The 12,886-nt window shown below is 42.8% G+C and overlaps 1 protein-coding gene and 2 long non-coding RNA genes across 8 annotated transcripts in view; 2 read left to right on the top strand and 1 right to left on the bottom strand.

Annotated features, from left to right (window-relative positions):
- LOC147751989 (uncharacterized) overlaps positions 1-12,886 on the top strand; it is a 78,306-nt gene that overhangs the window by 20,030 nt on the left and 45,390 nt on the right. The gene's annotated exons all lie outside the window — the stretch shown is intronic.
- dgo (ankyrin repeat domain containing protein 6 diego) overlaps positions 1-12,886 on the bottom strand; it is a 73,137-nt gene that overhangs the window by 23,671 nt on the left and 36,580 nt on the right. The window contains exon 3 of the mRNA XM_022852270.2: positions 3,231-3,332. Within this exon, the coding sequence (XP_022708005.1) occupies positions 3,231-3,332 (102 nt within the window). The remainder of the gene's footprint in view (positions 1-3,230; positions 3,333-12,886) is intronic.
- On the top strand, positions 4,294-11,964 carry LOC111271465 (uncharacterized). Of its 2 annotated transcripts, XR_015315339.1 has the most exons (4): positions 4,294-5,223; positions 5,633-6,093; positions 6,538-6,706; positions 11,373-11,964. It is a non-coding gene; the product is annotated as an uncharacterized LOC111271465 (long non-coding RNA). The 2 variants fall into 2 exon arrangements; XR_015315340.1 differs by lacking the exon at positions 6,538-6,706.

Below are 12,886 nucleotides of genomic sequence, written 5' to 3'. Positions count from 1 at the left end.
AAAGTACCACTAATAAAGCTCACATAAAATCAAAGAGAAAAGACCAAATTGGATTCCAAAACTACTCCACTTGTATTGATGGTGTACGCGCTGCTAGTAAAGAGTCACAATGTCGACCTAGATCGCTTTCAGTGTTGCTAGATGAGATCTACTGTACCACTTTCGGTGTTTTCGTCTGTTGTTTGCTGGTTAAAAACGAACCGGTCATCATCAGAGGACATGACTGAATCATAGCTAAAAAGCCATCATCCGAGCGCCAAACCAATCAATCAATCGGTGACGGATATATCGACGTTTTTTTCAACAAGCTCCAACATACGCACTCGCATTCACACGAATAGATAGTAGCTGCAGTGCTGTGCTTACGCACGCCCGCGGGCGCTGTCGACGCTGGCCCACCGTCGTGTCGTATTGATGCATCTCAACTTTGCGCCATTGTTACCGGAGGCGTACGGGAACAGCAGCGGCCGACCAATCAGCCATTCATTTTGCTCTGTCACCGCCAGCCAGTGCCAATAGCAAAACTCAGCGCTCAACTCTTTCTCTCCGTTCTGTTTGCTTTCAGCTAGAATGAGTCGCTGACCGTAGACGTAATCGATCTCTCAATCTTGTGTAGTTCCCTTTCATCGTCGTCGTATTTTTTGTCTTCTTTTATGCAAAGCGTTCAATAGCTCTCTTTTGTTCTTTATCTCTTAGCCGGTTATCTATCCAGCTGCACTCATAAGAGTTCAGGCGCCGCACACATCCATCAGATCTACATCCACTCACAGCTGTAGCTGATAAAGATTGCACGTACCTTCAACGTGCACCATTCATCGTCTGTGTGTGTGTGCCCCTCTCGATATTTTGTGGAGACGCGGACGCCTCTGATTGACAGACAGCTGGAGAAATCAAGCAAGAAATCCATAGCACACCATGGCGCAGCGTCCCGCAAGAGTGCTGGCTCTGCAGGACTGATTTCTCTAACATATACATATCACATACACAGTAAATGTGTTTATTCATGCATATGTCCCCCCCTCCCCAACATACACTGATGCTCTTATTTCTACACCGGAATACGGCCGTTTTCTTAACAAACTTCGTCAATCATGGCGAAAAAACAAATACGTAACAATACGACATAAATACAAGCACCGCGTAAATTAATGTTGACGTAGTTGTTGGTAGCGGCTTAGTGAGATACTCTTCATCCATTCCCATGATTTCTTGCTTCCTTCAGTCAGAAAGTTCTAGATGGCAAAGCGTTCAAGAAGGTGGTAGTAGTAGAGAAGTATTTTAAGGCAGCCATTAACGATCAATCGGCAGAAGTAAAACGTAGCTTTTAGCAGTGATAGCGGGTGCAGCTTTATCCGACTCCCTTCGTTATAGAGACATTCTGGCAAGGCTCGTTCCTGCCTGTTCGTATCTGTCGACTGTTCCTCATGACGACTGGTTTCCCTTCTGGTTCTCTTCATTCTTCAGCAGCGATGAACAGGTCGAAAAAAAAGAAGAAAATGGTGATCCAGGCGAAGACGAGCAAGGGAGAGCAAGAGAATCGAAGGAAGAGGTTCGCTGGTTGGCGACATGAACTGCCTCGTTGTTTGGCCGCAGAAGCAAACGCGCCGGCAAGATGGCGTCTGCATCGACTACGTTGCCGTAATGAGTGAGCAGCAGTGATGAGTTGTAGAAGTTCGGTTGCAGGCTTTAAAGTGATACTGGTAATGGTGGCGCTGGCGTTGGCGACGTTAGTGCCCTGGAGTTGAATATACCAGTCGGAGGAAGTGGGTTTTCCTTGGCGGCCGGCGCAGCTGACTGCACTGACTCAAGCTGCACCGAGCCAAGCGCGGCAAGAATCGAAGAAAACGTCGACGTAGACGCAGCTGCGTGCTATTTGTCATCATCCACAGTGGCTATCTAGCTAACGTCGGCCTGACGAACGACAGAGTTCTACGAATCGCTACAATTCAGGAGGAGGCGAAGGCCGACAAGAGATTACTTGAGTCGGGCGCGCAGACACGAAAACGACGATGACGAAGTTTGTCATCATCGTGGTGTATCTGAGATAGAGGCTGACCGAGGCTCTTCGTTAAACAACAGCGCCATGGACATCCGAAAACGGCCCGATGCCTGCCGCCTGCAGTGCAACCGGAGATCGTCGACGTACCGTTGTCGTTGTAATCGCCTGACGCGAGCGCGGCGAAGCACGTCACTGCATCTATCCACGAGATACTGACTTATAGCCACTATGAAGCAGATAAAGCAGCGGAAGTCAGAAAATCATTTGTTGTTATCGTCGCAGCAGCTTCGACACTGGGAAAACGAACCGCCATTTAAAGATGAAAGCTAAACAACAGCAGTAGGGGATGGTAAAGAACACGAGGTCACCGTCTCGTGCCGCGATTTGATCGTGGTCTACTGATTGCTGACCGGAGCGACGTACAGAGTGGGTTTGCCGCGACGAAGAGTATTTTTTGCTTCTCTAGTTTTTCGTGCGTTTTATTAGAGGCTAATGGGGAAGCTAAAAGTTGATGCTTAACGGCAATTGGTAATTTTCGACTTAATCGGGTATTCTTTGCTGTTCGTAGTAACTAATTGACTATGTTAGCTTTGTTTCCAATAAGAGTGACGAAACATATTTTCCGCTTTTGGAGTTGCCGACGACGGAGGTTAACCACTGCCGCGAAGTGGCGTAGGAGTTGGTTGGTGAGCAACAGCTCAGCCGGCAACAAAAAAAAAGAAAAAAAAGTAAATGAGACAGATAAGACATCTGACAGAATATCAACGAGGCCAACGACGGCAGACCGGCCACATCTACTTCCACGGTACCGCAAGCAGCAAAAGGAAATTTATTTATTACGATATATGTGGGAGATTGCTGCAATAGGATGTAATACATCAGCACTCACGTATGTCCTTTAGGTAGGACGCAACGATGGCATCTTGAGAGATGTCTGATATAAACACGATCCAGTGGAGCCTCATGTCTACAGTCTATTATAGGTCTCGGAGAAAACTGGTTATGAGAGTGTAAGCTCTTCGTTTAGCCACATAACGAAACGTTTTGTTTAAGGATTCGTTTATTCTGAGTGGCGCAGTGTATTAACACATTCTAGTCCAAATTTATCTCTGACGTCCTTTGTACAGGCGGGTGTTACGCTCAAGCTGTCGTTGTATTAGGACGTAAATAAGTTAACGATAATTGTGTCGATACCAGAAGGCAAAATAAATGATAAGAAATTAATACTGACCGCATCGAGCTGGTTGATTTTTGCCCCCCCGGAAAGGATGAGGCTCCTGGCAGCGTCCACGAAACCATTGGCACATGCCATATGAAGAGGGGTGCGGCCCTCCTGAAAGCCGACAGAAAAACAGGCCAAGCCCGTATAACATGTTAGGTCTCGTACAGTTATTATGTGAGGGCTACTCGTATATTTATTGACTAAAAGCTTCCTGTCCTTATGCACGTGTATAGTATAATGTTTTTCTATCACTAGTTGGCACTCAAGAAGGCCTTTTCTAGGTAGAAGTGAACCGTCAGAGAACTAGACAAAGTTCTGACTTTATTAACGGCAATGGTAGCGTTACTGTTTCACCGAACCTATATCCGGCAAAGATCTTTACAGGAATATTTTTCATTTCTTGTAAATAACGACTAGTTATAGGATGCGACTCGTTTACATGCATCTAATTAACTACTTCGTCCATTTTTTGATGGCTTCTTGATCCTCATTAGAGAGGAAGGATATCTGGCAGCCGCTTTTGGCACGACGATCATTCATAGGTTGGCGGCATACCCGTTCCAGCTCGAACTAGAAGTTCGGTTGCAGACGAGAACTAGACTTAAGCCATATTTATTTGTGACCAACATATGCCAAATGTTGCTCCTAATCAGTGTTGATGATCAGTCACAATGAGCGATTGTGGGAATCAACAGATTCGTTTAGTAAACAAACATAACCGAATCCCAATGGCAAGGTGTATAAATTCTTAAAACGGGTAGATTTTCAGTACAGAGAAGAAAAGGATCATTTAATTAGTCAACGCTTCCTGATTTAACCTTCTGCAAGTGTTACACGGCAATGTGCAGTAGATATAAAATTAAATCTATTTTACCTCTCCTTTATCTTTATAAAGTGAATTATATAGATGTAAAAATGCAACTAACTGGATTGGTGATCAAGGAAGAATGCGCATATACTATAAGTTCGATCAATATTCTGTTTTTCTACCGAGATCGGGTATACCAAGCTGCTTAATTACGGCGCTAAAACTTGTTAGTATCTATAATAAATAATTATATAATACAAAAGTTGTTATATTCTACATGACGTCACGTATTTACCCATACATATCATTGTATCATGCAGCCCGCCTTTGGTTGGTGCATCACCAATGACATCACATATTCGGGAACCCTAGGAGGAAGAGGTACTATCCACACTGATAGGTTTTTAGAGCCAAGAATTGCAATAAATATTTACACTGTTTTACAACATTAAAGCAAGAACCCCCTAGCGATTCCGCCGGTCGCGGTGCCCTTTACGGGAGCCATTGAACAGACAAACTAATGGTCATGGAACGTAAAAAAAAACGTTATGCTGATTAGTTACCAATGTAGCATAAAAACATCAAACAGCAAAGCAAAATTAATTACAGTTGATTGGCTGTCAGGGGTGTATAAATCCGTATGTAAGTAAGGTAATCCAAAGCGTCCCATGTTAGCACGAACGACAAAATAATCGATTATTTTCGCTAGGTGTAGCCGGTAGCAGCCATAGTAGCGTATTTCAGGGTACACGACAACTCTATTAGATGAGCTATCCATTTTCGTTGAGTTTTTGCTTTTTTTTTTTTTCACTGGTTACATGTATGTATGTTGACTTTATCGATCGGTGTCGTCAAGTTACCGGCGATTTCATAAATACGCCCTAAATAATTATGTCTGAGTGTGTGTGTGTGTGTGTGGGAGATAACATTTGATTTATTCGAAGTACCGAAAGATCATAGTCTTAGTTGACTTTTAAGAAGCTATTTTTCGGAGTTGTTCCTGGACATCGTCTAGAGTATGAGCAATAAATATTTCCTCGTTAAACGTCAACATCGAAATGAATAAAGATAGCTTACACATTCAGATCGCCATTACCTTTATGATCCAAGCCGGTAACTGCGGTGTCAAGCGTACCTTTCTGCCTGTTTGTACCATGCTTCGCCAAAAACTTAAGTTTAGCACCAAAATGTATAGTGAGTAAAGTAAGAACAGGATGTTGTGCTTTTAGGGTTATCGTTATTATGTGTCGTTCAAAACATAGTCAGAGGGCTATCGTACCTTTCGAAACATTTTTAGCTGGCTTCTCCCAGCCGCTCAGAGCAGTTTGCTTCCGTTTGACTTTTGATTTACAAGCGTCGTCGTTGTTATTATTATTAGTATTCCAATGATATTTCGTTTGTCTCTATGTGCGTGCTTATATACACATATATACGTCAGTTGCAGAGCTTATTATCAGAGTAGCACCACTGTCGTCGAGCGAGCTAAATTTATATTTCTAGAGCTGCTAAAAAAAGGTATCATCATCATTAAACGGAAGGCGGGAGAGGCTGTGAGTGAACTTTCTGTAGGTGTAGATCTCTGTCTGTCTGTCTAATTTTTCAGCCCTGAGAGTGCTTCACTTGTTGCTTACCTCTGATTTGCTTGTATCTACGGAAAAATGATCGGATAAACCGGGTGCCACTTTGAGGAAGTATTACTCATTAAGCCTATTTATTGGGGTACGTAATATCAGTCGCACTATCGCCGTTGCCCTACACGCCGGTAAGGAAAGATGTTTTAGAAGCTCTATATATAGACGGTTGTTATAATGTTACAATTAACTGAAAAGGGATATCAGTTTATGATGAGGAAATGAATTCATATTGCTACGAGTAGTATAATATTGAAAAGTTTGGCTCTGACAATCGAGACGACAATCGTAAGCTTAGCTGGCTTTTTTTGCGCATTTTTAGTGACAGCTCTTTACCACAATCCGCTCAGACGCTCGCTGGAAAAGAACGTGACAAGTGATAATCTAAAAACCGTTGCTCATTGGCAGGTTCAGCCATCGTTTTAAACTGCCGGTAAGACCTTGTTGTTTGCATATAGCCTCTTCATTGTAAGGAATGATTAGGTAGATCGTTCTATGGCGGACAACAGCATGCGGTCCTCTTCTGGGTGTCCAGTAAATACGAAGTACTGCTTCAGATCTATGCCAGTTAGAGCCATGATACGGAGAAGCCAGCAAACAACGTTATAGGCATTCTCGCCTCTATTACATTGCGCTACAGACCAGTGCCTTTTTGAAATGTCTGACAACGTCAGATGCGATGATGCTCGCTGGGAAGCGGCGCCTTGTTCTGCATGCTTGGCTAGCTCTGATTTAAGCCGCTAAGATTGAAACACTTATGCGGTGTTACCAATCAGATGATCTGTGTAACGTTTGTGTATAATACATTCGATTGAATCCCTCGTTGTAGCATCCAAATTAATATGTGTTTAAGATATATCGTACTGCTATGAATCAGCCTTTTTCCAGTGTTGGATGCGGTAAAGAATGACTCATGCTACGATACGCATTTGCGTGATTCCACAACCTATCGTCAGCACTGATCTACACTTAACTCACCATTGAGCTCGTTGGCCATGATCTTCTCACTGTCAAAAAAACACGCACAGGATAACAACAACCACAACGTATGTGAAGTCATTAATCAATTGGCCTGTATTATATAAAGCAATGAAGACGATGGTCACCTGTTACCGTTGTTTTCATCTAACAGAAAAAAGGGTATCAGGATATAGCAATAACAACAAAAACAGTACCTACAATTAAGCCTTGCAAAACACCTGTAAGTGCTCTACAGCCTTTAATTCTCTACCACGACCAGGATCTTACCTGAAGAAATGATCGAATCATGGCGCCCAGTATGTAGCACCCGAAGGCAAGACAGTATGAAAGTCATATGCTTTTCCAACAAAGTAAAGAATCTCAAGATGTAGAATATATTGAAAAAGAAGCATAGTAAAAAAATTGGTGTACATGACGTAGAAAGAACATATACGTTTCACGTATAAAACCTTTCTTATCTGATAAACGTGTGGCGCCAAATATGTTTTTACCTTCAAACCGTCATCATCAAAAAATCTTAGGCGTTCAAATATAAGTCGCTGGTTGGAATACGTTTAAATGTGCGCATGACTCGATCGTTTCGCCTGAGTATTTACGTAAACACGCATTACGTATCAACGAATCTGTGGCTATATACATAGGCAAGCTATAGTCGTGCTAACAATCGTGCATAAGGTTAGGTTTCTGTGCTAATTTTTAAAATCGTTTTGGCTAATGGCTGCATGTTATATGGTCTGCTCTAGGGTAGATCTGTAGTAGAGAAATTGCTCATTTTGCCTTGGCATCGACAACTGTTGGCTCTTATTTGCTAAATTAAACGTCGCTCTTTGTTAGATAGAAGTCGAGTTAATCTGAAGCATGCAAATTCAATGATTTGCTTGGTAGGCAACAGACAGTGGTAAGATCTAAAGGAAATTCTATAAACGAGAGGTAATAGAAGCACCCGCAGATTTTTCTTCTCGATGGGTGGCGGCGATGCTCAATTTGATGATTAGCTGGCGCATTGCCTATATTATTGAAGCTATCTTCATAGGGGAGTTCGTTAGGGGAGTTTGCTGCAGCTCGTGTCGCTACTGCTCATCTAGTAGTCACTTTAAGCTGAGGATGACGCCCGGCTGCCATTTCCGTTGTCACCGACGACGAAGATAACTGCGACCGGGTCTTCGCCACAGCAAAAGATTCTACAGTAAAATAAGGCAGGAGCAAGTGAAGCCCAAAATACGGATATCAACAAATTCAAGAGGCCCTGGCAAATCCACAGACGTACGTACAGCTGCTGAGTCGGGTATCTGGCCAACGACGGCATTAGCAACGGTTCGGACTTGAGCAAAAACACTCATATCGTCAGCAGTATGAGCTTCTCACTCTGCTGTTGCTTGCTCACACAGCAGACCCACAACGCAGTACATTCGTGTAATGCTACAAGAACGGGAGCAGTCATTCGTTGAAGACTGAAGAAAAAGTAATCACTATTATGCTACGACGTTCTCTTGCCGTTTTATGGAACCGATGTGATGGTTTTCGCAGACAGGCTAATGGACAGACTGACTGCCTGTAGTACACTGGGTTTCCACTCTAACGCCTTGGCCTCGGTTATGATTTTGCTAGCAACACAGAAGTTACATGAGCTAAGCAGTGAGATAAAGGCTGGTGGCAAAAAGTGATATGAGCTGTGCATTTTTGGCGCGTTTTGTGGGTTGGGTGGAAACGGAAACGATGTTTCCATGACATCGCCATTAGAGCATCTGCGTATGTTGCTATTTATTAAGCAAACGCCTCGCAACGACGGCAAGGCTGACTATCTTTGAAGAGAGGCAATCGAACGCATTTCATGGCGAAAGACCGTTAAGTGTGAATGATAGCCGGTGGGGCGTGGGGGTGGGGCAAATACATTATACGTTGTATTTTTATTAACGATCGAAAAGTGAAAAAGGTTTCAAAACTGCTCTGATTTGAATTTGCGCGGGCATAAACGTGCCTGTAATTGTGGGTGGAGTTATGACGCCGCTAGTCGCGCTACCAGAAAACTCTTCATCGTGGGAAGAAGAGTCATTTTTGTTGCATGTCGTACATCTTTCAGCATTTATACAATTCGAACAATTGGAACCTACAACCCTTCTCCTGAAGGACTGCCACTTTGAACGATAATACAAAACCGAAGATAGTGGCGAAGACCATATTTTACTCTAAAAGGTAATCTAATCTGTGTCGAAGATGTTTTTCAATTAAAGCTATAAAACATAACCACTAACAGCCAACACATGTGGTTGAGTAGTTAGCGTGTCTTCGCTGTTCATTCAAGCTTTATTCAGCGAAAGCGAGGCAAACATATGGTACGATTAAAGACAATGATCTGGACAAACAAAGCCCGACGCAAATTCACTCAGGTTCATCGAGCCCTCGTGTTAGCGTCACTTATACAAGCTGGAACATTGAAAATCAGGGGTAGCACTCGATCGCAGCATACACGTATGACGAAGCTTTGAGTTATAACAAGTATCTTACAGATAAGGCGTATAACTTATAGCCGTACCGCCGAGTTGCGACTGGGTGTCGTTCGTAGCTTTTTGCCATTATAACACAGACGACTAGTAAACGTAGCTTTACAAAACCAAATGGATAAACAACTTAAGGAAAGCAACTAGCAAAGCAAACTGAAAGGAAAGATCAAAGAGAACTTCAAGAAAAACAGGAAATGTAAGCAACATCATGTAAGTCTGTACTGTCGAAAAGGCTACTAAGGAACATTCAGAGAGTCCGAGTTAATTGAAACAGTATGCATATTAGCAGCAGCAGTAGTATGCATATTAAGAGATGACTTCACGCGGTCATTATGATATTCCCGCCACCATGGCCATTAGCATATGTGTAATCGATGCAAACAGGCGCACGTACATACACACATGCTCGTGCATTGGTGCATCTGCACTGCGCCTGATCTGACGCCGCCGCAATTGCACGAAATTATCATCGTCTACTGTCAGCGAATGACAGATGTGATCTGTAGAAAACAAACGAAAACTGCAAACAAGTAATACGATTTGAACGGCTGGCGCTGTCGTCGTTATTGCCACCGTGAGCCAGGTAGTTGCATTCGAAACAGAGACGACAGCAGGAGCAACAAAAGTCATAAAAAAGCACTGAGAATCAATCAATATATTTACCTCTGTGTCTCTTTTCTCTCACGGCCTGTCCGGCCGCGAGTGGTTCTCCCTGTAATTGAACAAAGTATGGCCATTGAGGCGGATCAAGCCGAGAGAAACTGAACCCGTTTTGCTATTGCCTCCGTATTTTAATTACTGCCACTGCCGCTACGGCAGATGCGTCCACCAGGGGTCATCATCACCAACGGCATCACCACCACCACCACCACCATTCAGACAAATGACATCGAACAACGAGGAGGCTAAAGGGCGAAGGAAACGTGGTAAAGAACAGGGATTGCGATTTCGATGACTCGTTATGAAGCAGATCATGACGAGCGTGACGATCTAAGATTTAGCGCTTATGGAGTCAATAAAGCTGTCCGAACTAAGAACGTGTAACTGCTAGTTCTCAGGATAAGCGTAATCAACATAGAAACAAATATTCAGTAAATGTCTTATGATTAAGCCTGCTTTGAATAAAGCTAATATTGATTCACTCTTATGCACCGTGTGGAAATCTTGGGATTCTATGATCACCATGTCACGCGCAATCAAATCATCGTTTCAATCAGTGCCATTTTAAGGGTAGAATTCTATAAGGGTATAGAACGTATAGAAAGATTGATAATTAGACGGTACTTCTCTATATAAACGTTGCGGTTTTTCGAAACCACGGAACAAGTATCAATACTAACATCACCGGTAGCAGCAACAGCGAAAACTGTTAACTGCCTGTTTAGACAGAGGGAAATAGGATAACTTCTATATATCGAAGTATAATAAAACGTTGTGGTCACAGTGTGTGCGTATCAATGTGAGTATGGGTGCGGTTTGACGCGTATGTGTTTACCTGAGATAGAAACTTCGTATTCGCGGTTCAAGCTTGTTGATGGTGGGTTAGAAAATAGAACGGAAAAAACATCCCAACAGGACATGCAGGATACACTACTAATGGTAATTATGATCTCATCAAAGTGACGTTCTCAGATAAATCATCGAGGCGAACATATTACACAGGACGTAATAACACGAGATACCCTCTAGATGCTAGATAATTACGCTCCCATTTTTTCTACAACTTTGACCTACCTCCATAGGCGACTGTACATTAAGTTTATGGCGGACCTTTTATATTAGCCTGATATAATTTTGCCTTGCTGCATTGTGTCAAGACAATGCCATGAATATATCGTAACATATAAGCTCGTGTGCTTCTATTTGTGCGAGATTTAACAGTAAAAAGCGCGCTGGCATTCATTTACTAACCAATGGGTGTATGTGTGTGTGCCTAACACGACGCGTGTACGTGATAGATGCGAAAAAAACGGAAGATTGCACAGGGAAAATCTAGGAAACGTAATTATAGTAGCGGCTTCTACGGTTGTCGCTGTTGCCTAGGTGAACAGGATGTTTTTGTTGGTCACGTTGCTGCCTTCTGCTACAAACTACAGGAATGGGGAAACGCTTTGGATGTTACTCCTGCTTAAGTTGTCGCTTGTGCTGATGTTGCTAGTTCTGATAGTACAAACGCTTCATAAAATTGTATGTCCGCCTGCTTTTTACGCAACGATTCTGCCGTCAACAGTTTCAGTTCAGCCAACTGTCGATGGATCGTGTCCGAATAACATCAAAGGGCATCAGTACTTAACAACAGCTACGACGGTCATGTCAACGACGACGGCAACAATAACAGCAGCAACAATCGCAGCCCAGCAATAACTAGCCAGTGTCGTTGATTCGCTACGCAATGCTGGGTTGCGCCACCGTACATCTTGACTATCTTTTCTATTTTCCAGTCCGTCACTTCCAGTACTATAGATTTGACGTCACTATCGCTGTCCCCCCAAACCGTAACCCTCGTTACCAGCCACGTATTGAAAGCATCAACGGCGATAGCAATGGCAACAGTTACTCTATGGGCGTATATCGAAACCCAGCCTCCTGTTGAAAGATGTGTAATATGACTCAGTTGTCCTGACCCGTTTGGAATGAACGAATAAACAGGGCGGATCCAAAGCTCACGAATTGATCGACTAACCGACCTGCACTCTCTATTGAAAGCGTACAAAAAATTGAAAAAGAAAAAGTTGACAGGAAAAAAATCTATCATATTTTGACAAAGAAACACGATGAGGGAAGAATAGAGACGAGCACGGTGAACGACCCCCGAAAGGCCGTGTTTTTCTAAGCCTTTGTTCATTCCCTGCAGTACAACAATTTATAAGAACTAAATGCTTCTACAGGTTGAATCAGCTTATTAGAAATGCGTATTTGAGCGTAACCTCATAGCTTCGCACTCAGTGTACCACGCACCGTTGTTATCATCAAGTGGTATCGTTTGTTCCTTTCCCGTGGCACCGGTTCTTTTTTACACGGTAGCGTCAAGCGCAGTTTCGGTCGTATAACCCCGTTTTTCTTTATATACAAGCGTTTCTTTGCAAGTTAGCTAAGTGCTTACTGGTAAAACTTCCAACAGCCGTTGGTTCAATGCTTGCCTCACAAGGGAACTTGTAATTTTTTCAATTTCTCGTTCAAAATATATGTATTGTATTGTTTTTTTTTTTTTTTTCTTAATTTCCAACCGACCAACAGTATTCGATTAACGCGTACGTGCATTCGCGATTATTAATATAACGGAGACGCATCAACGCGTTTTGCCAAAGGATCTTCACCGTTATCCCAAAGTAACAATACGACATGTGTTTCATAGCGACATGGGTAAACAAGGTTTCTTCTGTAAACTCATTGTGAATAGCATTTTGCTTCAATTGAAACCAGATGCTAGAGGAACGTTTAAACCTAAAGGGAGAGTCTGGGGCGCAATTTTGCTCGGGAACCATATCGTAAAAAAGGTCTGACGGTATCTTGTCTAAACACAACTATTTATGGGTTTCCCTCTCAATAGCTCCTGAAGCTTGTAAAAATCTCATAAAAAAATGCCATTCTTTAATAAGGGACGGGCATCGTTACTATCCCTTTTAGACAATTGTTGCCTTTTATCCATTGTTCAATGTATCCTGATTTCATGTTACTGTTCCTAGCTCCATTTTTTCATGGTGTGTTTCTAAGGCTTTTCCTATTGTTGCCGTGACAGCTTCC

This window comes from Varroa jacobsoni, unplaced genomic scaffold (assembly GCF_002532875.2).
Source record: "Varroa jacobsoni isolate VJ856 unplaced genomic scaffold, vjacob_1.0 contig00643, whole genome shotgun sequence".
In the NCBI taxonomy this organism is placed as follows: domain Eukaryota; kingdom Metazoa; phylum Arthropoda; class Arachnida; order Mesostigmata; family Varroidae; genus Varroa; species Varroa jacobsoni.
Note: the sequence above shows the minus strand (reverse complement) of the source record. Positions and strands in the feature narration are given on the sequence as shown.